Source organism: Danio rerio, chromosome 24 (assembly GCF_052040795.2).
Source record: "Danio rerio strain M-AB ecotype USA chromosome 24, GRCz13ab, whole genome shotgun sequence".
Classification (NCBI taxonomy): Eukaryota; Metazoa; Chordata; class Actinopteri; order Cypriniformes; family Danionidae; genus Danio; species Danio rerio.
In genome coordinates this window covers 9,893,362-9,920,829 of record NC_141044.1, presented here as the reverse complement: position 1 = coordinate 9,920,829, position 27,468 = coordinate 9,893,362, and the positions used below count along the sequence as shown (strand labels likewise).

At 35.6% G+C, this 27,468-nt stretch overlaps 1 protein-coding gene across 2 annotated transcripts in view; it reads right to left on the bottom strand.

The window, feature by feature from the left end:
* The window catches only part of nphp3 (nephronophthisis 3), a 55,321-nt gene extending 27,856 nt beyond the window's left edge, over window positions 1-27,465 (bottom strand). The window contains exons 1-12 of one of the 2 annotated variants that reach the window (XM_087308763.2): window positions 27,200-27,465; window positions 24,158-24,486; window positions 21,925-22,050; window positions 20,192-20,342; window positions 16,750-16,902; window positions 16,545-16,678; window positions 13,974-14,134; window positions 13,718-13,895; window positions 11,497-11,571; window positions 9,261-9,416; window positions 6,874-6,977; window positions 6,659-6,773 (exon numbers count right to left, since the gene is read on the bottom strand). In XM_087308763.2, the coding sequence (XP_087164889.1) occupies window positions 6,659-6,773; window positions 6,874-6,977; window positions 9,261-9,416; window positions 11,497-11,571; window positions 13,718-13,895; window positions 13,974-14,134; window positions 16,545-16,678; window positions 16,750-16,902; window positions 20,192-20,342; window positions 21,925-22,050; window positions 24,158-24,481 (1,677 nt within the window). In that variant the 5' untranslated portion in view covers window positions 24,482-24,486; window positions 27,200-27,465. Of the gene's footprint in view, window positions 1-6,658; window positions 6,774-6,873; window positions 6,978-9,260; window positions 9,417-11,496; window positions 11,572-13,717; window positions 13,896-13,973; window positions 14,135-16,544; window positions 16,679-16,749; window positions 16,903-20,191; window positions 20,343-21,924; window positions 22,051-24,157; window positions 24,548-27,199 lie in introns of both variants that reach the window. The other variant, NM_001202441.1, reaches the window with a different exon arrangement.
* Window positions 27,466-27,468: the final 3 nt, after the last annotated feature.

Sequence of the window (27,468 nt, the reverse complement as noted above, 5' to 3'; positions counted from 1 at the left end):
GTACACCACTGGTGACCTTCACACACCTGCAGCTTCTCCACGATGAACGTTCAGCATCTAGACTGCAGATCTGCACAAGAAGTTTGTCCCAAAGAGAAATGATCGTGCCCAACTGAGCCTGGTTTCTCTTAAGGTTTTTCTTACACTTTCGTTAATTGGTGAAGTTTGTTCCTCGCCACTAGCTTGCTTAGTTGGACTGTCATCAGTGAAAATTAAACCACACTGAACTGAACTTCAACTCTGAAAAGTGGACTGACACTTTCACTTTACTAGAACTTCTATGTTAAGCTGGTTTGACACAATCTACATTGTAAAAGAGCTATAGAAATAAACATGAATTGAATTGAACTTAAAGTTAACATTTGATGCCCATTTAGACAAGTTGATATAATTTTTTAGGGAGTTGATAAAAAAAAAATCCATAATAGGCAAATAGAGTAAAAAGGGTGTTCATTTATATTTAAACTGTCAAAAACATGTCAGTTCACATTGACTCATTTTGATTCATTTCTCTCTGAGGCAATTTTTTCCACCTCAAGAATGGATTGCTACCTCCATTCCTGTGGTTGTAAAAACAATGCACCACAAACACACACACTGCTCAACTGAGCTTTGAGCTTCTGCTGACTCTTGTCTGTATTACTGTATTACTGAATCACCTCTGGCACATATAATTGCATAAAATTTCCCACTGCTTGACATTGCAGCCCGCTATTACCGATACAATTTTTTTATCAAACGAACATATACATAAATATAAAAAGTAACAATGCTGGTTAAATGCTCAGCTGCACAGTCAGTGCTGGCAAGTGTGAAAACCACAGCTCACACTGATGAACACAGCTTTGCACATGAGAAATGAAGACGGATTTTTGCTAACAATAACCAAAAAGGAGTTAGATATAAAAATTACTTGCATATTTTAGTCAAATTGTAGGTACAGCATACACTAACTGACAAAAGTCTTGTCGCCTATCCAGTTTTAGAGACAACAAAGAATAACTTGATTTCTAGTTGATCATTTGGTATCAGAAGTCAATGGGGCGATGCAGTGGCGCAGTAGGTAGTGCTGTCGCCTCACAGCAAGAAGGTTGCTGGTTCGAGCCTCAGCTTAGTAGGCGTTTCTGTGTGGAGTTTGCATGTTCTCCCTGCGTTCGCGTGGGTTTCCTCCGGGTGCTCCGGTTTCCCCCACAGTCTTATTGATTAACCTTTTAATAAAGTCATCTGGAATGGCAAAAAAAGCATTCTTGCAGGACTAACAGAGTTCATCAAGAATATTTGGATTCATTTTAAATGCCTCCTCCTACATCTTATTCCAGACATGCTTAATAATGTTCATTTCTGGGGACTGAGCTGGCCAATCTTGGAGCACCTTGACCTCCTTTGCTTTGAGGAACTTTATTGTGGAGGCTGAAGGAGCGCTATCCTGCTGAATAATTTGCCCTCCCCTGTGTTTTGTGATGTAATGGCACATGTCTTGATACCTCAGGTTGTTGATGTTACTATCCACTCTGCAGATATTTCACACTCCCCATACTGAATGTAACCCCAAACCATGATTTTTCCTTCACCAAACTTGACTGATTTCTATGAGGGTTCCAATGAGTCTTCTGTGATGATTGGGTTGCAGTTCAACAGATGATTCATGGGAAAACTACCTTCTGCCATGTTCCAAATGATCAACTAGAAGTCAAGTCATATTTTGTTGCTGTGACAGACGACAAGACTTTTATCAGGAATTGTAGAGCTGGACTATAATTCAACATCAATATATATCACAACAGATTTTTATTTATTTATTTTTTTAATAACATTGACATGATTTGACATTGAATGATGTTCATGGTCCAGCCATCAGAAAGAGCAGTGATGTAGAGCACATGCAGCATCAGTAATAATTACAGCTCTGAAAGTCCTCTGAAGCATTTGAAAGCTTTGTAAATCAGCTCATGCATCAGCATTCTATATGACTGTTCAGCTGATAAACATGACATTCAAATGCTAACATGTCTGTGAAGGCAATCAATGAAGTGATGATCATGACGTAGCAAATCACAGACAATTCTGTTGAGCATGTGAGCACAATGGCAATCAGTGGTGTTCAAGATTCCACTTAACAAAAAGGCAAGTGAGAAACGCTGTTATCTGTTATCTTTTTTTTGCAATTCGAATAATGATTAGAACTGAAGTCAGTATGATGTTTGCTCATTTGTTTATCCTGACTGCAAGTCTGTTTGTTAGTTTGGTCTAAAAGGTTAATTAACCTATTCTATAGTTTAAGGGTAAATATATTAATAAAGTCTGAAAATGTTAGGTTTATTTTATTTTTTATTTATTTGTCCGTATTAAAGTTGATACAAATAAAATGTGAACATTATTTTTTTTTGTATTGTTCTTTTAGTTCTAAAATATTTCATTGTGTTATAGGAGGAGATTTCATAGACTTGTACAGACACCCATAATGGAAAATAATGGCTTTTTAAATATTATAAAGATGTCGGAATTATATCATATTGACCAAAATATAATAATATAATAATATAATATAATATAATATAATATAATAATAATATAATATAATATAATATAATATAATATAATATAATATATTATATTATAATATAATATAAGACCCAGCCCTTGTACTGCTGCTTACTGACAACATTTTGCACAACAAGCAGGTTTTGCATGTTTCTGGAAAACGCCAGTAATAAAGGAACTAGTGTTCAGTGCCTCTGTTCTTTTACAGTTTAAGGACCCTAAGGGCCATGACACACTAAACCCACATCAAAGACCTGATGCTGATAAAATTAAAAAAATTCATCTCCTTGCGTGTTTCTGCACTTGCAAAAAAGTTTAAAAGAATTAGCACTTGAACACACTGCAAAGATTAGAGCCAACAGTGAGCTGTCCAAGTCTGCATAAGATGATATAACTGTCTATATAAGCATGTATTAATAGTATGCATTTATCATAGAAAAATGTAAATTAAAACTAAATGTACTATATGCAAAACATAAGCAAAGCAATACTTAATTACTGTTCTGACTGAATATACATAATGATGGCTTATGCTGTTATGAATAGCATTGAAATGCATTGAAAAGTATCACTTTATTTTTATGGTCTGTTTGTTGAATTTAAGTTACATTGCATCTACATGCCAACAAATTCTCATTAGATTATAAGTAGACTGGTTAGGGTTAGAATAAGTTGACATGTACTTGCAAAGTTTCTTATAGTCAGTCAAATGTCTGTTGAAGGAGCAGTGTCAACAGATATTAAGCAGAAAGTCTACTAATACTCAAGTGGACCATCAAGATACAGTGTTACCCAATGAAATTCTTAGGTAAGATGACAAATCTAGAAAAGCTTTCTTCACTTTTGCTTTCACTCTTACACACAGACTCTTAAACTGAACAGTCAATCAGAGTTCTCTCTCTTACTGATAGCATCGCAGATGCATGCAGATGGGATGACTAACTGTCAGCCTAAGAGGTATTGCTCAAAAGCGGAATCAAAAAAGACAGGATAACAGCAAAAGTGCAGCTTGACCTAGTTTAATCGAGTCTTCCTGGCTTAGACTGTTGCACATTTACTGATGATCCAGGATGAGAACGAGCAGCTTTGTCAAGCCTGATGTACAAGGCCAAATTATGAACACATTGGGACCTGAGGCTATAGCAAATCCAAGGGCCCCCGTTTTAATTTTTTATTTACCTCACAAAAGTATGTATGTGTATATATATATATATATATATATATATATATATATATATATATATATATATATATATATATATATATATATATATATATATATAAAAGTATGTATATATATTTTTTTTTAATTGTTGTTGTTATTATTTTTATTATTATAAACAAATTACTAATTAGTATTATCATCTAATTTTATATAATTTCATTTATATTTGATTATTATATATTTTTTTCATATTTTATTAAAATAGGTCTGCAAGTATACAAAACTAAGTAATGACATAATATGAACTTTAAAGTTCAAACAGGCTGCAAAAATCAGCAAAACAAACAAACAAACAAAAAACATTTGCAATACTTCCTAAATTAGTGCTTTATAATAAATACTTTAAAAAGAGGTTTACCTTGAAAAAGGTTCTTTAGAACTTTAACTGACCATAAATCCCTAATAAAATAATACCTTTATTATCCATGCTTCAAATATCCAAAATAGCGGTCACACTTTACAATAAGGTTCATTAGTTAATGTTAATTAATGCATTTACTAACATAAACAAACAATGAACAATACATCTACTACTGTATTTGTTCATGTTAGTTAACGTTAGTTAATGAAAATACAGTAGTTCATTGTTAGTTTGTTAACTCATGGTGCATTAACTAATGTTAACATGCATGGACTTGGATGTTAATAATGCATTAGTAAATGTTCAATTATGATTAATAAATGCTGTACAAGTGTTGTTCATGATTAGTCCATGTTAGTAAATGCATTAATTAATGAACCTTATTGTAAAGTGTTACCAAAATAGCTTATTGTGATCTTCTGAGTTAAAGAAGGCTAGCATCCTTATTTTATTTATTTATTTGTTTATTTATTTATTTATTACTATTTTATCTTATTTATTTATTTGTTTGTTTGTTGCATCAGATATATTGTTTAATGAAAGCCAGCGCCAATATTTCATTGCTCCATATTATTACTGTTGTTTTTATAAAAGGGGCAAAGTGAACATTCATAAAAAAACATTTGCAATACTTCCTAAATTAGTGCTTTATAATAAATACTTTAAATAGAGGTTTACCTTTAAAAGGGTCTTTAGAACTTTAGCTGACCATAAATCCCTAATAAAAAAATATCTTTAATATCCATGCTTCAAATATCCAAAACAGGTTATTGTGGTCTTCTGAGTTACAGAAGGCTAGCATCCTTTATTTATTTATTTATTTATTTATTTATTTATTTATTTATTTATTTATTTGTCTGTTTGTTGCATTAGATATATTGTCTAATGAAAGTCAGCACCAATATTTCATTGCTTCATATTATTACTGTTGTTATTATAAAGGGGCAAAGTAAACCTTCATAAAAAAAGTTTGCTTTCTAACCGGTTCAGTTAGACTTACTGTAAAGCATAACCAAGTGTAGGGAGATAGTTACTTTGCAACGATGGATATTTTAATAACTGCTTGTGCTGACTATTTGATTTATTCATACACTGTCCCGAGGCAGCGCTTCAGTTATGAGTCCATTTATCATGATTCTGCCAATCTCAGCTTCTGTTACTACACGTACAAGTGTATCAATGATGAAAACTGTTTGATTTTTTTTTTTTTGTTCTATGACGAGCTCGGTTAGCCGACTGGACGGTTTTTGAGGTAGTCCCGAAATAAAGGACTGTCCTGGGAAAGTTGGGACATCTGATCACACTTAAGGGTGACTAAAACAGGGATATTCAATATTCTGATTGGGCTACAGCCACTCTGAGTCCCAGTTTAGCAACGGCATTTTTTAACAGCAGCGAACCGAAAGGAATTCTTCACATTATCAACAAGAGAAAGCATAATGCAAAGAGGCGTTTCCCGCGTCATAGCACAAATTAATTTTTCAGCCAATTAAGGGGCCCCTTCTTTCATAGGCCCAGGGGCTTCAGCCCCACCTAGGCCTTACATTAATCCGCCTCTGCCGATGTAGATAGCCAAGATAAGTGCACATTCGTGGCATTTGTTAACAGACCACAGGATCAGTCACAGAATCAATAATACAAGTATGAATAAAACAGGATGTGAGCCAATCAGGTAACGTGTTGAAACACACCTCTCTCACCCACCAATCAGGGAATTCTTCTTATTATTATTCAGAGAATTAACAGTAATATATAGGGTGTGATGAAGTAACAAATTTAATTGCTCGCTTTGTCTTAAATGTGACCATTGGACATTCATGCAACTAATTAATCATTAAGATTATTGCAAACACTTAACAATATTGCACTTATTATTGTTTGTCATTTTTATTTTTGCAATATCTTGTTTGAACTTAAATGTACTATCTTTCTATACCTAAAGATGTTAGGTGAACAGTCTTATTTTAATTAATTTATTTTAAGTAAGTCTTATTTTTATTCGAATGCAGCAAAATTATTGTCCATATCCATTTTTAAAAGGGGCTGCACTCATTTATGCTGAGAACTGTATATATCTTTTATCTATATTTTTTCTATAAATATTTCCCCTATAATAAAATCTGAAACAGATATACACGAAGATATCTAAAATGATTGCTAATATAATTAAACATACTTATTTTTAATTCTAATATTTGGAAAATATTTGTTAATAGCCAAGTGCACGGAGTAACAGTAAAACACATTAATTTCTAATAGCAGTGACAACAAAACTAAAATATAATAAATTACTTGGATTAACCTTAGACTGGTTATTAGACTGCTCTGGTGCAGGCTAACTACAAAGAATAAATCTCCATAGTAACTTAATTAAGCCTAATGTCATGCTAAATGAGTCAATGCTAAATTCAATCAGGATAGAATCAAAATCCCAGCGAAATCCCTAATTTTACTTTTGTGCAATACCCCTATGGTGTGTCATGGAAATAGAATGAAATTAGTGTGTGTGTGTGTGTGTGTCAGTGTCTCACCTTTACTGTGAGGCGTTTAATGATAAGCACAGGATCTGTGCTGGTAGAGAGAGGACGTCCCGTAAAATGATAAAGGATGAGGGTGTTGGGAGAGTGTTTCTGCTGTAACTCTATCCTGTATAGAAATGATATTGTTTGATTGAATAACATTGTATGATGATGGACATACATAGTTGTCGTGCAATTAAAAACTCTTAGAATTAAGATGAAATAACCATTTAGCCAGCAAAAGGGATTTGCCTGATCCAGGTGCACCAGATACCAGCAGCGGAGGAGTGGGTGGAGGGGCAGCTACCATGTCATTGAGTCTGTCAACATACTGTAGAGAAAGTAACAGAAACAATACAGTATTAAACTAATGGACCCTTTTTACAAGACTGTTATGTCGCAATTAACGGTCATTATTAGGGATGTAACAATATTGTAAATACCTGTCATACCGCAATAGTAATTTTTAACTCAATAAAACTATATTTCTGAGAAAAGTTTGCTTAGGCGAATGAAGCGAACGGGAGGTAGCGGGAACTACAATTCCCATCAGCCTAGGCGTGGCCATCATCCTTTGCGGTCTGTTGTCACTACAGATCCAGTAATAGGAAAATGGAGTGTGTTGCTAGTAGCGGGGAAGAAAAACAGCTGGAAATGATCGAACCTAAAGCGGGTTTTTGATCGGATGTGTGGAAGCATTTCGGTTTCTTTCTAAAAAGATACGAAAAAGGAGAAAAGGTGACAGACAAAGAAAAAAACAATATGCAGGCACTGCCAGACTGTGGTGAAATATAAGTCGGGGAATACGACTAAAAACAGTCATGGGGCCAGCAGAACACAGCACACTTGTTAGATTGATGGAGACATTGACTTGTACCGCAAAGAGACCTCTATCTCACTCATGGTTTGTCCTCTCAAGTGGTGGAAAGACAATGCACAATGTTACCCACTGCTGTCAACCTTGGCTAAATCATATCTCTCTGTCCCAGAAACCTCAGTCCCAAATGAGAGGGTTTTTTTTCTGTTGCAGGGGACATGCCCAGAGATCCCAGCTTTTTTTTTTTTTTTTTTTAAGATTTACTTTTGGCCTTTTTTGGCCTTTATTATTAGATAGGACAGTATTGAGACAGGAAGCAAAGTGGGAGAGAGAGAGAGGGGGTAGGGTAGGGAAATGTCGTCGAACCGGAATTCGAACTCGCGATGCCCTGACGTGCTATTGCACCATATGTCAGCGCGCTAACCACTAGGCTATTGCGCCGACTGAGATCCCAGCTTTTACCAGATTATAGTTCTATGATAATTTTCCCTAAAAAACCCATCTGTATCTGAGTGAGAGATTAAATGTTGAATGTGATGAGTTTTCAACAATAATAAATTGAAACTTTATTTTTTTTATATAGTTTAATAGTTTTTTGTTATTAAAATTGAAAAATTTAAGTTCCTGTTTCAAAACTTACAGATAGATGGCTAATTTGTATGTCACTGATATGTTTAGTGCTAAGGTAAATAAACACTTTTGGCACTTTTTTCGAGTCTTTTCATTAGTTTTGTTTTTCCTGTAAATTATTCAATAAATACCGTACTGTGCCATTCATATCGAGGTATTATCGTACCGTGAAATTCTGATACCGTTACATCCCTAGTCATTATTATCTTAAATCCATGATTTTTTAAAAAACGTATGAACATTTATATGCATTAATGAATGTACTATATCATCTTTGCGTTAAATTACAAAAAAACGAATTACCGCTTATGTGAGGTGTTTCTAAAGTAGCGTCTGTGGGGCTAAGATTAAATTTGACGCTGTTCTCTCCTCTGGCTGCCGTCATCAATCTCACACAATTGATAACACCATTGTGGAGTTTTTCTCTTATTATTTTAGCAAAGACAGTTGTTAAAAAATATTCTGTGCAGGTGATCCCATATAACAAAGACTATAGAATACACAAGACGTGTCACTCGTATCTATTTGAATGGGGAAAAGTGTAACGGTCAATATGGTTGAATAAAGCCCGCCTTCTAGTACATAAGCCAATCATCAATTGCTATATGGCGAATAAAGCCCGCTTTCTAGTACAGGAGCCAATCATCGATCGATATAGACTGTACATACTCCGGGGGAGAAGCTCGGACCAGACGTGAGTTTCTGCAGATTTTGTGTGATTTTGATGTTTAGAAATTAAACTAAAGATACAGTTGTTGTTAAATTTTATTAGTGATTCCTAATATGAAATTCAATCATAAGCTTGGCAAGTAGTTTTGGAGAATTTTTCCCATTCAAACAGAATGCCAGAGCATACTGCCCGAGAGGTGTTTCAAAGATGGTCGCCGAGTGAAATGACTTGCCTTAAAAGATACTTTGCTATATAATTCCCAGGTCTGAACTCTGTGGAGGCCTTTTAAGACTATCTGTGCCATCTGCCCAAGACTAAAGTTTACTTGCACAGTTCGTAATAGATGGAACAAATACAAATACACATGGATGCATGTAGCCTCTGAGCTTTCATTAAACACACAAATACACAAATTTTCCCTCAGATTTACAGTGGATCTATTAATCGGTTAAGATATTTGTGAATAATGATCAATAGTAGAAGTTTTTATACTGTACCTTTTGAAAGCTGAATCTGGCAGCAGCGCCGCAAGCTTGCTGAAATGCCTCTATCTGCTCCTGCTCATCATGAAGATCCCAAAGCACATCACCAGAGTCTTCCTCTTCTCTTTCCTCCACCACTCCATTCTCCTCTAACTCCAATCCCAACAACTCCTGAAGAGAGAGAGAGGAACTCAAACAACAACAACAGCAACAAAAAAGGCAGACACAGTGGCAGATTAAAAGAAACTGAGTGCCACCTTAAACATAGAGACTGGGAGATACAGAAAAACATGACTGCCACAGGAAGAGTGTTTGTGTCCAAACAGTGACGAAAACAAAATTGAACTCTCACAGAATTTGGAATATGTGCTATGTGTTAGCAGTACAGTGTGTGTCTGCCTGCCACCAATTATCCGTCCTGACTCCACGTTTTCCTCATATCACTCATCAATATCAGTTTGCTAATATTTGGCATTGTATTGTATCTGGCCACGCAGTGGTGCAGTAGGTAGTGTTGTCAACTCACAGCAAGAAGGTTGCTGATTCGAGCCTTAGCTGGGTCAGTTGGCATTTCTGTGTGGAGCTTGCATGTTCTCCCTGCGTTCGTGTAGGTTTCCTCCTGGTGCTTCGGTTTCCCCCACAGTCCAAAGACATGTGGTACAGGTGAATTGGGTAGGCTAAATTGTCCATAGTGTATGAGTGTGAATGAGTGTGTGTTTTCCAGAGATGGGTTACGCAGGGCATCCGCTGCGTAAAAACTTTCTGAATAAGTTGGTGGTTTATTCCGATGTGGTGACCCCAGATTAATAAAGGGACTAAGCTGAAAAGAAAATGAAGGAATGAATTGCTGATGAATGGATGGCTCAGTGGTTCGCACTGTCACCTCACAGCAGGAAAGTTACTGGTTTGAGTCAGTTGGCATTTCTGTGTGGATGTTCTGCATATTTTCCCTAAGTTCCCATGGGTTTTCTCTGGGTGCTCTTGTTTCCTTCACAATCCAAAGACGTGGTATTTGGTGAACAGGATTAACTAAGAACTGGCCGTAGTGTATGAGTGCGTGTAAACGTGAGTGTGTGGGTGTTTCCCAGTACTGCGTTGCGGCTGGAAGGGCATCTGCTGACTAAAAATGTGTTGAAATTCAAGTTAAGAAATTCTAATTCAAAACATTTTGTCATTCATTCATCCATTCATTCATTTTCTTGTCGTCTTAGTCCCTTTATTAATCTGGGGTCGACACAGCGGAATGAACCACCAACTTATCCAGCAAGTTCTTTTGCAGCGGATGCCCTTCCAGCTGCATTCCGTCTCTGGGAAACATCCACACACACATACAATCATACACCACGGACAATTTAGCCAACCCAATTCACCTGTACCGCATGTCTTTGGACTGTGGGGGAAACCGGAGCATCCGGAAGAAACCCATGCAAACGGAGGGAGAACATGCAAACTCCACACAGAAACGCCAACTGAGCGGAGGTTCGAAATAGCGACCCAGCGACCTTCTTGCTGTGAGGCAACAGCACTACCAACTGCGCCACTGCGTCGCCGACATTTTGTCAGTCTCATGTAAAAGTATTTGTATAGCCTGTCCTATGTGTGTAGTTAAGTATCTTATAGTGTAGGTTAGTTATTTAAAAAAAAAGCTCTTATGTCAAATGTAGTGTTTGTATTTATGATTCATTTATGTGGCACCTTTGTCCTGTGAAATGCGACATTTTGTTCCTCTGTGTGTCACACATGTAGTAGATTGCTGCTATTGGTATTGTCAGTTTTGTGTCATGCCAATAAAGAAAGCAACATTGTTCTGTTGAAAATCATGCTTAAAAAATACTTTCAAATTCTTAAATAGTACACTATATTTTACACTTCCTTTTTTATAATTTATATTGTTCTATATTTATGCAAATAAAAACTTCTGGGTTAGTGTCTGGGTCGAAATTACATCATAGAAGTGACAATGAACCCACTGCTGATTTTTCTACCCAAAACAAATCTCAAAAGTTAATTTCCCTAAGTAACTGTAGCTTTTTTCTGTAATTTTGTCTAGACATAAACAAACAATTCCATCTCACAGTTAATCATAATACGTGTAAGATTTTGGCTGTAAATATTTTAAAGTGATATGCACTTTAATATGTCAAATGAGCCCAGTGTAGTGGCAGACAATACTGAACTAATCTGCAGAACTTGCTGAGTTATTTTTATCTATCCTGTGTGAGGTGTATGTGCTATAAACCACAACCCTCACTTGTTTTATGATTCTTTCCAGCTGAGAGAAGATAAGAGCAGCTCCTTCCTCCACAGACCCAGCGTGATCCACTACCTGTAGAAAATAAGAAGTTGAAATAGAGATGTAAACTAAAATCAGCAAATAAACAAGATACAAATAGGATCTATAGTCCAAAAAAAGTAGTTCTGTATTGTACTTCAAGGGAGTGTTTTGTTATATTATTTCATGACAAAAAAAAGTTTAATTCTTACTGGTAGCGAACTAGTTTTTTAAAAGATTGTTAGGATTACAGATGACCAACCAATTACTGTAAAAAATATGGATGACGACGCAACAGCACCTTTTCCCATTGAACGCTTTGAAGGCAAAACCCCTCATGATGGGCACAAACTGTTGCAAAACACTGCTGAAATTGGAGCCTGAGCATGCACAGAAGTGACTACCAGATGGAGCCAAAGGCGGAGCCACTGAATCAAGCTTACAACCAAACGCTTGTTTGTCAAATCAACCATTCCCCCCGAACTTCTCCCTTGACCGCCTGTATCTGCACTATAACAAAGGCTTGCTACTATAAATATAAGCACCTGCATTTAAAAACATGTAATAATATACAATTTAAAAACTGTGTGATGTAAGCTGTTTTTAATAATTTAATAAAAATAATATATGTTTAAATAAAATTTCATACACTCTAGCCTGAGTTAGACTCAGCTATGAGCACAAAAAATATTTCTCTTAAAATGGGTTGTTGGTATTTGTTTTCTTCATCAAGGTAGAAAAATCACTTCTAAAAATATGAACAATAACATAAACGACACCTACATTTTAGAAAATATACACATGATGGACAGCTATTTGCCATGCGGGAAAAATAAGTGCGTTAAAAGATAAACACTGCAAGATTTCTAAATATCAACAGGATATTTACACATCCCATCCCTGCACTATATAAAATAACCCTCGTCATTTTCTACAATAAACTTAGCAGTATAAATACATCAACTGATGTCTATATGATATAGGCCTAAAAGCTGCTGCAACATTGCTTGTATATCGTTTATCATTTTTTGCCTCAGTTTTTATTTGGTTTACTTCATGCCTTAATATCTGGCACATAAGAATTTACCTTCATTTTGATGTTAAGTATGTGTTTTCAAATAAAAAGCCAACGGTAAATGGTGTTTATAATATAACATATACAGCAGCTCAATTTGTTATGTAAGATTCGGTTTCTAAAACATGAATATTTTAAAACCGCAAATTCAGTAGATTAACTCTGATGTCAGAGACGTCCTTTAAATCAAGTTCAAATAACATTACAGGAGATCAATGTGGAGATTTGCTAACATTAGTTTTGTTTTCCTAATAATTATGTCTACTGCTAGATAGCAATCAACTGTATTTTCCCCGTCATGGCTAGGCATGTATCAGCAAACTAATAATAAAGCCTAATAAAACCCTCAATTTACTGAATAAAAAGTGATCCATCAGATCCTGCAGGTCAGAAAGTAAAGGTTTTTTTTTGTTTTTAAAGATTTATTTTTGGCCTTTTTGCCTTTATTAGATAGGAGAGTATTGAGGCAGGAAGCGAAGTGGGAGAGAGAGAGAGAGAGAGAGGGAAATGAGGGATAGGGAAATGTCCTCGAGCCGGGATTCGAACTCGCAACGCCCTGACGTGATATTGCACCATGTGTCAGCGCGCTAACTACTGCTGAACTCATTTATCATGGTAAAATAACACAGAAATTGAATAGTAACACTTCAATCTCCACCAGAACTCTGACAGTCAGCTTTGAGAAGCTGTCAATCACAATGACACACCCCGTTTTTATAGCATTAAATTACTGGCTAAAACATACTGTTTACAAGAATGAATCTTTCAGGACATTTTATTATTTTATTGCAAGTGTAATTTTTTTTTTCTTCAAATATTTCACACTATTCCAGGTTTTAGTATTATTTTTATAAAAATAAATGCAGCTTTTTGATCAGCTAAGTCTAAAAAAACAAAAACAAGTACTACCTTTAGTCAAAAAAATAACAATTTAAGTAATTTTCTGGCATTAATAATAATCAGAACCATTACACGTGACCTACAACTCATTTATTAAAATATAGCATCAAATCATCATATTATAATGATTCCTCAATTTAAACCTCATGGCCAAAAATGTAGCTTCCAATAAAAATAAAAGCAACTTAAAATCTAACTTTAAAACTATGGGTCATTTCATTCTACCTTAAGTTTGGCACTTCTGTCAGCCTTGTTCACTCTCTCTAGCAGGTCTCTGGTGGCTGGGCTGAGAGTAGACACCTCTTCCTTTTCACCTTTTCTGTCGGCAGTTCGCAAATACAGCAAGAGAGGTCGAGCATCCGGGGTCTTCACAAACGCTTCCTCAACATCCTCCACAACACAGCTAAGACAGCCGAAACTATACATGACATCCATAATAACACAACTACATGATAAAATGTGTGAGAAGACAGACCGTCACCTGGACACTGAGGACTTGAGAAGCAGCACACACACAGAGCTCCTCTCCATCTCTCGTCTGCGTTCAGCAGCAAACACAGCAGCCTTCTCCTCAGGAAATGACACGTTCAGGTAAAAATGACCCAAACCTTCACAAAACCTCCGAAGCCTTAAAGAATAAGTCTAAAAGAGAGGGACAAATGGATGGAAAGAGCTAAAATATAAAGATAGATTTAATTAATGTTATTTGACTTACACTTTCCGATCTCCAAATTGGTGATTATAAGAGAAATAATGTGAGCAATTATTTGCAATAAAATTAAAACTATAAGGTTTAACATTTGACATCAAAAAAGAATAACAAAATCATTTAGCTCTGTATTTTTACTTAGAAACAATATCAATATTAAAATATATATATATATATATCATTTCACGGGACTCAACACTTGTAAACACTAACTCCAACTCAGTCCCGCCTTCACTCATCAGTGCTATCAAGCCGACCAATCACAGAGCTTGCGCTCCCTGTCATTGCGACGTGTAGTAAAATTTTTTTGAGATGTTCGCGTCAGCATCGGCCACGGCGAGGCCTATGGCAAGGGCTGTACGACCATGCACAGGATGCGCCGTAGCATATGCATGCGCTTGACGCAGAAGTATAAATCAGCCTTTATACAGGTTTTTCAAAAATATTTTATTACAATTAGATATTTCTTAGCCACATATTTTAAATAAATTGTCAAAACAAGCAAACCCTAGTTGTATGCATACACATTATTCATTACATTATATATATATATATATATATATATATATATATATATATATATATATATATATATATATATATATATATATATATATATATATATTAGATATACATTATATATCCCTAAAGCAATCTAAACGTATGCACAACAGTCTGTCCAGGTCAGTGTCCTCATCATTTATGAACTACAAATACACAGATAACTTTTAAACAAATTTTATTGTAAGGGCGACAATAAACCATATTTGTAAATAGAGTTACAAATAGACTTTTCTTAAAAGTTCTACTGAAATAGAATATAATTTATAGAAAGAGTATAGATAGATTATAGCATTACATAGCAAAAGTAAGACCCATTTACAGTCATTTAAGATCTACAAGACAAAATTTCAGTGAATTTAAGACTTTTTTATGCCTTAAATTTAGTTTTTGAAATGTAAGACTTTTTAAGACCCAGCGGACACCTTGTAAATACTTTAGCCCAAAAGATTTAAAGTGATATTTCTTTATTGGATAAAGTTAATTTTGTAAAAAACTGTAACATGATCAGTAAAAACTAGGGCTGTGCAATTAATCGAAAATCCGATTTCGGCTTCAACCGATTATGAAAAAGCATTAATCGAGATAAACGATTATTGCATCATATACCGCCCCCTTTCCAGCTGTTCACGTTTGTTGCTCTTAAAGCGCGAAAGACTGCGTGCTTATGTGTGTGTGCGTGAAGCACACACAGTCAGAAGCATACGGCCGGTCAGCATTCGGTCTCATTCGCACACTGAGACGAGCAGAGGAGCGCAGACATCTAAAGTCATCTTAACGTGAGTGCTTAAATGGTCAAATAGGTGTCAAAACGCGGTGTTTAGTGATGACTTATATTAACCCTCATTTGTGTAATAAACAAACGAGTTGAGGATCAAAACACGTGAAAGAGAAACCATTAAAGAGACAGCGCGATGTTCCTGCTGCCGCCTGTTTTTATGATTTTTAATCAAATAAAACGAGAAAATCCCTCTCTGCTCTTGACTCAAGGATTTTTGTAGCTAAATTGTTTTTCTTACAGTAAAGATTCTTAAAGCACAGTTTGTTTCATATTTTTATTCTATTGTATTTATTTCTCTTTGCAGGGTGGAAAATAACTGTATGTATACAGTTGAAGTCAGAATTATTAGCCCTCCTGAATATTAGCAACCCTTTTCCTGCCCAATTTCTGTTTAATGGAAAGGATTTTTTTTTTTACTTATTTCTGAACATAATAGTTTTGATAACTGATTTCTAGTTACTGATTTCTTTTATCTTTGCTATGATGACAGTAAATAATATTTGACTAGATATTTTTCAAAATACAAACATTCAGATTAAAGTGCAATTCAAAGGCTTAAGTAGGGTAATTAGGCAAGTCACTGTATAAAAGTAGTTTCTTCTGCAGACAATCAAAAAATATATATCTTAAGGGGGCTAATAATATTAACCTTAAAATGGGTTTCAAAATATTTAAACCTGCTTTATTCTAGCTAAAATAAAACAAATAAACCTAGAAGAAAAAATATTATAGGAAATACTGTTAAAATTCCTTGCTCTGTTAAACATCATTTGGAAAATATTTATTTAAAAAAAAAATCTTAGGAGCTCTAATAATTTTGACTTCAACTGATAATCGTTTTAAATAATCGTGATTAAAATTATGACCAAAAAAATCGTGATTATGATTTTTCCCAAAATCGAGCAGCCCTAGCAAAAACAATTTATGGTATGTACAATTCATCAAGACCATAGCTATCTGCAAAAATGTGGCTAAATGTTATTGCGAGGCCGTGTGTGTACCTGAATGAAAGTCTGCAGCTCTGCTTTGGTCTCGTGTGTGTATATGAGGTAGCAGCGGACAGTGTTACTCCACAGAGACTGAGAGACGTGAGGAGAAACCTGCAGAAGACTGGCCACCGCCGCATCCCAATCATCTGAAATACACTCACAAACATCAACACGTTTACATTTGCATTACAGACAGAAACAAACAGATAAAACTCACCTCTGCTGACATTAGCAAACGGCCCCTCCACGTCAATAAGACTGTGAGCGAATTCCGGACCCCTGTGTGTCTGCTGTAACTGCATCATACTGCCCATTGACGGCTCGCTGCCCAACACACCACCACTCCAGTATTCACATTGAGTTCCTGCAGCTGCACGCACAGTGGACATAAGGGATGAAATTGTTTTAAAACTCAGCATTTACTGTTCAACAAAGCTGCTGTCTAAAATCTTATGAATTCCTACCTAAATTGCACTACAATGGAAACCATGCACTTTTTTATAAATGTAAAATATATTGATCAACGTAAATAAATTCATATTTAAAATGGTTCATTCATTCATTTTCTTGTTGGCTTAGTCCCTTTATTAATCCGGGGTCGCCACAGCAGAATGAACCGCCAAGTTATCCAGCAAGTTTTTACGCAGCGGATGCCAGCCTAACCCTTCCAGCCCTAACCCATCTCTGGGAAGGAAACAAACACAAACACAAACACAAACACACACACACACACAAACACACACACACACACACACACACACACACACACACACACACACAAACACACACACACACACACACAAACACACACACACACACACACACACACACACACACACACACACACACACACACACACACACACACACACACACACACACACACACACCGGACAATTTAGCCTACCCAATTCACCTGTACCACATGTCTTTGGACTGTGGAGGAAACCGGAGCACCTGGAGGAAACCCACGCAAAGGCATGGAGAACATGCGAACTCCACACAGAAATGCCAACTGAGCCGAGAGTATATATATATACTCTTGCATGAATCCAAAGATATACAGTTGAAGTCAGAATTATTATCCCCCCTGATTTATTAGCCCTATTGTTTATTTTTTTCCCCAATTTCTGTCTAACGAAGAGAAGATTTTATTAGCACATTTCTAAACATAATAGTTTTAAAAACTTATTTCTAATAACTGATTTATTTTATCTTTGCCATGATGACAGTAAATAATATTTGACTAGATATTTTTCAAGACACTTCTATACAGCTTAAAGTAACATTTAAAGGCTTAACTAGATTAATGAGGTTAACTAGGCAGGTTAGGGTAATTAAGCAAGCTATTGTATAATGATGGTTTGTTCTGTAGACTATTGGAAAAATATAGCTTAAAAGGGCTAATAATTTTGTCATTAAAGTGTTTTTTTTTTTTTAATGTAAACTGCTTTTATTCTAGCTGAAATAAAACAAATAACACTTTCTTCAGAAGAAAAAATATTACCAGACACACTGTGAAAATTTCCTTGCTCCTTTTTCCTTCACATAACTTGGGAAATATTTAAAAAAATAGAAAAATTCAAAGGGGGGCTAATAATTCTGACTTGAACTGTATATATAAATAATATATATATATATATATATATATATATATATATATATATATATATATATATATATATATATATATATATATATATATATATATTATTGTTATTTTTTTATATTGTGCAGAATCATATAAAAACATACACAGATTCTGTATGGTCCTGCTCATAGCTAGGAAAGTGGTCATAATGTGATATTTCATTAGTGTACATGCATACTGCTAAATTAATTCACAGTATTGGGGTGTCAAAATAATTATTTCTATGGTGCATCGCGATGCAGATGATGACGATTTAGTATCATTTTTATAAGAAACCATAATTAGTTATGATAGATTGACAACTTCCCAAAGACATTCATCATGGAAGCATACAGAGAGAGGGGTTGGACACAATTGGAAGTAATTAAAAATGCTTTATTCTAACTATATTCAGAACCTACACTTGTGAACATTTAGCAGTTTTCACTGAGTTTGCTGGGACAGTTTTTTCTTGCACTGAAGGTGCAGTAGAGCCCAAGATCCACTATAAGGACATGATATAAGCTCTCAAACTCACTGAGCAGCAGAACACAACACTGAACATGTCGATGATGTCGTTGATTTTAATTAAATTCATGAGAAAGTTTTAAGTTTATAGCCGTATCAGCTTCTCTGGCTATGTTATAAGAAAAACGAATACAATTTTATAATAAATATCACTTTTCTATAATAAAAACGTTTTATACTACTAAAGAGACGTTAAAATACAGTAATAAATAATATATTAAATAAGATTTTAAAAAAGAATCTAGACTTACTTTTGATAAAACTTCTACCATTTTTGAAGGACTCATGTTAAAAATATTTCCTTTAAAGCAGGGATGTCAAACTTGGTTCTTAGAGGGTCACAGCTCTGCAGAGTTTAGTTCCAGTCCTGCCTCAACACACATACCTGTAGGTATTAAACAAGCCTAAAGCACTCGCTTAGTCTGATCAGGTGTGTTTAATTAGGGTTGAAACTAAACTGTGCAGAGCTGCGGCCCTCCAGGGACTGAATTTGACACCTGTGCTTGAAAGTCTCTGCAATTAAAAATTGCTGTCTCTTTAGAGAAAAATTGTTGTTATTTAGCAATGGTCCCCAATCTGCATGACAATATGAAGCATGATTTCTTTGAGCAGGTAAAAATGAAAGGTTCAGTTCTTATATCTGACTGCTTTTATGACAAAACTGTATATTTATGTAAGGTAAAACTGAAAATTGATCATAATACCTAATTAAACTGAATCGATGACATGATAATTGTCATAGTCAAATGGACCATGAGAGCAGAGTAGGTTCACACCATATACACAGCACACATTCTTACTAGCATGCCCTAAACTGAAGAAGAGTTTAAAATGCAAACAGAGAAAAAAAAAGTTGTACTTCCTCTTCCAAAGAAAAGGGAGTCTGTGTCAGTAATTTACACCGTTTAACATGCAGGTGCTCTGGCAGTAAAACTGAAACATTTTACAGAAATACATGAAAAATGTGCATGTGAAAGGACATACGAAGGAAATACAAGAGAAAACTATTTACCAATTAGTAACTGCTTATTTTGTAGCATTTTTGGTTGACACAAACCCTCATTTCATCCCTCTTTTTTCACAAAATAAATTAGTAAGTTAAATAAATAATTAATTCATTCATTTTCTTTTCGGCTTAGCCCCTTTATCAATCAGGGGTCGCCACAGCGGAATGAACCAGCAACTTATCCAGTATATGTTTAACGCAGCGGATGCTCTTCCAGCCATGCACTCTTGGATTCACACACATGCAATACGGCCAATTTAGCTTATTCAATTCACCGATTCAAGAATAGGAATTGAGTCACTTGAAGCATGCAGTGTAAATGCAGCCTTTGATTCTGATTGGATGATTAGTGTGACAGCTGATAGAGAATTCGTTGCGTTCACTATCTGTGTGTGCTTCTTCCCACATTAGTTTAAAAAACCTTACATGTAGCAAATAATGAACATCAGTTTTGGCCACTGCTGAAGTTGCCCTTGTGTGTCTGTCATATTCTTACTAGTAACAGTGGTGTGGTTGTCATCAGAATCTGAGTCTGCTGGGTCATAAATCTGAATGCCTTGCGCCTGCAGCTGTTGAAGTTTTGACTCCAGATCTCGTTTTGCCCGCAGCAAATCCTGAATTTCTTTTTCTTTAGTTTCACGAAATATCTGAAGGGTGAAACAAAATACAGCATGATTAGCCCTCCTGTGAATTTTCTTGTTTACCAGAGCAAGGAATTTCCTGTAATGTTTTTTTTTTTCTTTTGGAGAAAGTCTTGTCTTATTTCGACTGGAACGAATGTTTTTATAACTAGTTTTTAATATTTTAAAATCATTTTAACCACTTAAACTGCTGCTATTTGGGGATTTCCGCCTGGATTTTGCCTACCCAAATTTAAAAGCTTCCCAAATCCACATGCAGAGATGTAAATGCAAAGATTTGGTATCATTTTAAAGAAAACCCTTTGATTTTTCATAAAACACTATTGATAGTGTTTAAAATAACTGTATATGTCGTCTGTGTTATAATAAACACCTAAAAAAGAGGCGCTTTTTGTATTTTTTTTTAAATAAACTAAAATTTGAAAGTGTACCTTTTAGATTCTGTGTGGTCTAGCGTGCTGTAATTAATTTTGGTGGTTCCTGCACATGTCTGTAATCATAGGAAAAAAGAAAAAGGTCTCTACCATAATCTATGTAAAAGTTATTGTACTCCAACTGATGAGAGGTGCTGTACAAGCCACAGAGACCGATCCTTGTTTACATATTTCACTATTCTTTTGTTTGATCAAACATAACTCACTGTGTTTGGACCACATCAGACATATAAAAGGATTACTTATGCACATCACCTCAAAAACAGAGGGGAATGGCCCTGAAGAGCACAGCATAAGGTAAGAGATGACAGCTGTCTGTGCTATCTGGGGCTGCTTATTGATCATGAATGTATTGTTTACATTTCTGCGCCATGGAAACACCACAATTCATTCAACAACTGTTTGGCATATGAATATAATTCAGTAAAAAGAATGCTAGAACTGTATGAGCACCGGCAAGAGCTTTCATTTGAGCTATAACTTGTACATGTGTCATATAAAAAAATATGAAAATGAACCAATGTAAAATACCTAGCTCGGGTATCCAAAATACTGTGTATTTAAGTGTAAATAACTTTTATACAGTAGAATAAAAACCAAAGTGATGCATATGTGCATAAAATATAGATTTTACACTTTCAAACCACACCACTTACGGGGGTCTGGTGCAACGCTAGCCCTTTAAATCTGAAAGCGAAAGTCGATGAAGTCACGGACCCGGTACCGGGTCCGCAGAGTTAAAGTGGTTAAGGACAGTATTATTAACCCCTTTAGCAAATTTGACTATCTACAGACAAACAAAGCCCTGTAATACAATGACTTGCCTAATTACCCTAACTGGCCTAATTAAGCTAAATAACCAACTTAAGGCTTTAAATTGCAATATAAGCTGAATACTAGTATCGTGAAAATATTTAGTCAAATATTATGTACTGTCATCATGGAAAAGATAAAATAAATCAGTTGTTAGAAATTAGTTATTAAAACTATTATGTTTATAAATGTGTTGAAAAAATCTTCTCTCCGTTAAACAGAAATTGAGGGCTAATGGCGTAATAATTCTGACTTCAAAGGTTAAAAGAAAAGGAAGTAGAGGGACGAGATTTAGAATTGTGCAAGGTAGGAATGCTCAATGAATCAGCTCAGACTCATACCTTAAACTGTCGTTTAACCTTGTCTCTGTCATGTTCAAAAGTGGCAGCTCTTTCCATGGCTTGGTATTTTGCTTCCAAGGCACTTTCCTTTTCTCGAAGAATCTTCTGGTAAGTCTTCTGAAGAGCCTGACAAACAGAGAAACAAAGAATCATTCATTCATTTTCTTTTCAGTTTAGTCCCTTTATTAATCTGGGGTCGCCACAGCGAAATGAACCGCCAACAAAGAATTAGCAAAACAATAATTATTTAACATACAAACTGAAGAAAGAAACAATGTTAAAGGCATAATTCACTCAAAATGAAAATTCTATCATCATTTACTGATCCTAGACTTGTTTGAGCTTCTTTCTTAGGAAGATACAGTGCGTGGAAAGTATTCATAGCGCTTCACTTCGCTCTAAATTGAGCTCAGGTACATTCTGTTTTCACTGATCATTCTTAAGATGTTTCAGCAGCTTAATTAGAGTTTACCTGTGGTAAATTCAGTTGATTGGACATGATTTGAAAAGGCATACACCTGTCTATATAAGGTCCCAGGGTTGACAGTGCAGGTGAAAGCACAATCCAAGCTTGAAGACAAAGGAATTGTCTGTAGACTTTTGAGACAGGATTGTCTTGAGGTACAAGGCTGTGGAAGGTTACAGAAAAATTCGGCTGTTCTGAAAGTTCCAATGAGCTCAGTGGCCTACATCATCCATAAGTGGAAGATGTTTGGAACCACCAGGAATCTTCCTAGAGCTGGCCGGTCATCTACTGTAAGCTAAGTGATCAAGGGAGAAGGGCCTTAGTCAGCAAGGTGATCAATAACCTGATGGTCACTCTGTCTGAGGTTCTGTGGAGAGAGAAGATCTTTACAGAAGGACAACCATCTGTGCAGCAATCCACCAATTAGGCCTGTATAGAGTGGCCAGACGAAAGCCACTTCCTGCCTGGAATTTGCCAAAAGGCACCTGACGGACTCTCAGACCATAAGAAAGAAAATTCTCTGGTCTGATGAGACTAAAATTGAACTTTTTGGAGTGAATGCCAGGCGTTACATTTGGAGAAAACCAGGCACTGCTCATCACCAGGCTATTACCATTCCTACAGTGAAGCATGGTGGTGGCTGTGGAGATATTTTCAGCAGCAGCAACTGGAAGACTAGTCAGGATAGAGGGAAAGATGAATGCAGCAATGTACAGAGACATCCTAAATGAAAACCTGCTTCAGAGTGCTCTTGATCTCAGACTGGGGTGACAGTTCATCTTCCAGCAGGAAAATGACCCAAAGCACCCTGCAAAAATATAAATGGAGTGGCTTCACAACAACTCGGTGAATGTCCTTAAGTGGCCCAGCCAGAGCCCAGACCTAAATCCTCCATCTCTGGAGAGATCTGAAAATGGCTGTACACCATCACTTCCCATCCAACCTGATAGAGCTTGAGAGGTACTGCAAAGAGGAATGGGCAAAATGTCCCAAAGACAGGTGTGCCAAGCTTGTGGCATCATATTCAAAGACTTGAGGCTGTAATTGCTGCCAAAGGTGCATCAACAAAGTATTGAGCAAAGGCTGTGAATACTTATGTACATGTGATTTCATGTGATTTTTTAGGTTTATGATTTTGAATAAATTTGCAATATTTTTTCACATTGTCATTTTGGGGTATTGTGTGTAGAATTTTGAAGAAAATAAATGAATTTAATACATTTTGGAATAAGGCTGTAACTTAAAATATGTGGAAAAAGTGAAGCGCTATAAATAGTTTATGGATGTACTTTATAATTTGCACAAAAAATTCTGTTGGTTATTCTCTAAAGAAGTACCTAGACACCCCACCCCATTTAGAGTGTCATTATGGACGTTATACCTTATAACTAACATGGATCAAATGATGGATATGCAGCAGAGAAACTACAGTTTTGGGAAACACTCGTCACTACATCATTCCTTTCCCAAACGATGCATCGTACTATGATAGTTCAGCCGCGAGTTATGTTGTTGTTTGGGAAACGCACCCCAGGTTATGAAATAGGTAAGTACAGCAAAACATGTATAAACCCGTAATGAATCAAATGTTTATTTATAAACTCAACAGTTCCATTTTTTCATGAAAAGAGGACTACTGTATCTTCTAAACATGAACATGCATTTTAAACAAGATTTCTAAATGTAGCCGAGTTATTTATTTGCCAACCACTATTATTTATCATTGGCCCACATAAAAAGTCAAAATGATCTTATTCCCCCTCAAACCTGCAGCTCAGCCCGCAACCTCTTGTTTTCCTCATCCAGCTTAGCTTCTTTCTTTTGCATGGAGGTGATTTCATTGTTCTTGCTGACTCTGAAGATCTCGTAGTCTTTCCTGAGGCGCTCATACTCCGCTGCGTACTCCAGTTCCACAGATCCGGTGGATTTGAAGCTGGCACCGATGACACGAGGCCCACGACGGAAGGAGCTCCGCAGCAGGCGTGCCTTTGGCTTCACCTCCACTGGTATCTCGCATGCTTCTCCTCCTTCGCCACCATACGCATCTTCAATCACCTCACCAGGGCTCACCAGAGAGGATGCCGTACCCATAACAACTGATAAGAGGTGCCACAAATATAACGGTCACCAAACCGCATTGCAGGCTACATGATGGTTCTGTTGAAAACAGGAAACAGATACATCACTGACATGTCAAATCATTTATGTAGACGCACCAACACGTTAGAGCTGAAGTGCTGCAGTATTTGATAAGATGTGTCATTATATAATCTGATAGAGCTGCACAATATATCGTTTCAACATTGATATCGCAATGTGCGCATCTGCACATTGCACAATCAAGATTATAGTTGACCAGGGGCCTGTTTCAGTAAGGAGGTTCAAACAACTCGGAGTTTAAACTTGAACTCTGAGTTGATTTACCGAGAGATTAAAAACTCAGAGTTTTCGGTTTCAGAATAGCTGATCTGAGTTGGGTCAATCAACTTTGAGTAGACCAACTCAGAGTTAAGCGCGCACACCGTGACTATAAAAAGGCATTATCAATGGAGCGCAGAAATTACGAGTGACTATGGCAACATCTTAAAAAAAGAGAGCATTTTAGCATTTCTTTCTCCAGCTGAACTTGATCTGCTCATGCAAAGTTATAGCAAATATGAGCGTATATATTTAAAAAGAAGCAACCATCAGTGAAACAGAGACAGCGTGGGAAAACAGCTGCCCAAGTTAATGCGTAATTTTTAATTTTAAGTATTTAAACGTTTTAAGTATAATAAAATAAGTAATGTAATGTGTGATGTTTATACTTTTTTTCTAAACTTTTATACACTTTTATCAGTTTTAATAGATTTAACAGTGCACTTGTTATGTGTTTGCCTTTTTATTGATCAAGTGATAGAGGTTGATATAACATTAAGAAGGTAAGCAGTAATAAAATAATTTAGACAGAATAATAATCCCATTAATCTAGTAACAGTGCATGTCGAAGGTTAATTATTTATGAAAAAAGGACAAGCCTCGTACGTGACTTTGTTCTGTGTGTGACAAAAATGTAGGCAATAGCTATGTTTCCATCAAAATAGGCTATTACATAAATTACATAATAAATGTGCAAAACTGGAATAACGCCTAAAAATAAAGCAGCGTTTTTATCCAAAGAGTCGAAGAGAACACAATCGTCACTTCCTGATTAACTTGCGCCAAATATCAACAGTAAAAACAGAATTTACTGCGGTAGAAGAAGCTGCGTCAATGATTTTTTATTTAATTAATGTACCTGTCCTGAGCCTCAGTCAGAAGACAATTGACACACAATGAACAGGTGGGGGCGTTTGAAGCCATGAGACGCGGAGACACGCTCCAAACGCTCGGAGGTAATTAATAATATACACTAATACTGAAACAGTTAAGGCATTTTAGAATGACTAAAACAACATTAAAGATGTTCTGCAGTGTGCTCAGTCTGCTGGTTTGTACATTCACACACATTTTCATCATCATCTCTAACAAAGCTTTTTTTAATGTACATACTGTAATTTGTTAAGTGCACTTCGTAGTTTATGCGCATCTTATCAAATAAAAGTTTAACCTACTCAGTTATGCACATGTTTTATTATGCGTATTTTCAAAAGTTATGTGAATCATGACGTTTCCATCAATCTTTTTTATGCACATCTCCAAAATGAGCTCTAAAATAGGTGTGTGGAAATGTAAGACTAATGCGAGAAATACCGCTTCATCTTTAAAAAGGGAGGAGACAGACAGAAACTCAGAGTTTGGGGAATAAAACCTGCTCCGGACCAGGTTAGATTCACCACGGTAACTTACTCTGAGTTAAAGTTAACTCTCTTTTAGAAACAGGCTTGACTTACCCTGCTTTCTCGAGTTTAACAAACCTGCCATTTTGAAACGGAAAACCCAGAGTTTCTCTCATTTCAGGGTTAAACTACTCTGAGTTTTAACTTAACCTGCTTTCTGAAACAGGCCCCAGGAGACACAGTTGATGTGTTTTTAAGGTGTGTGATTGTGTAAGCATTTAAAGCATTCTTGAACAAGAAATTAAAATGTTTAAACTTTAAGAAAGATTAATTGTATTTAAGTATATATACACATAATGAAAACTACATTATTTTACATTTAATTCATATTAAATATTAAATTGATTAATACATCAATTAATTGATTACTCAATTTGTCTCCCTAAATACTGCTAGACTCCCAGAAAAAAAAAAATGTTGTTATATTTTCATTTATATATTTGCTCTGTTTTATTAATACTTTTGATTGGTTTATTATTTTTAATGAAGATGCACTTTACAAAACCATCAATGTAAAATCATGTCAATTCTTTCCAAATAGAGCTATTCAATTTATCTATTGAAATTATATACGATAATCGCAATATGTATTGTATAAAAATAAAATATTGCTACGTCAGCCCCAGTGCATAAAAACTTAGTTAACCACAAAATTAAAATTCTTCCTCTTTTATTTACATTTGTATTGTTCCAAAACTGTAATAAATACGTTCATATTATAAACAAAAATTAAATTAAGTGTTTGCAATCTGAATTAGTGCTTAAATGTGCAACATTACTTAGTGTATCATGAAAGAGAATGTTTTTAAATGAACAGTGATCAAAACTTGTAACGTTAGATAAGTTATGCAAACATGCAAACAACATGTTTATTTGGTGTGACGTGCCATTAGGTAAACGCTCTATTTTACAGTAACACCAAAATCAAACACACGATCGACGTTTATGATAATATTTGACAATATTTAGCATATTTTATAATAAACTTAACCTTTAACGGTGGTCTTAAAATCCCGTGGTCAACCTGGAGACGATAAGCGAGACGTTCCCCAGAAGGGTGAAGAAAAATACTCCACCCAAGCGAAAAAACGAAGGAGCTCCAGGACGATGAACTTAGTCAAAACCGATATTAAAACCCAAAATATGAATCATTAGGAAACGCTTTCATAAACTTCGCTGGTATATAAGGCAGAAAGATAAACAAATCTTATCGTTGTACACGCTTTTCCACAACTTGTTCCTGACAACCGCGTTACTAGG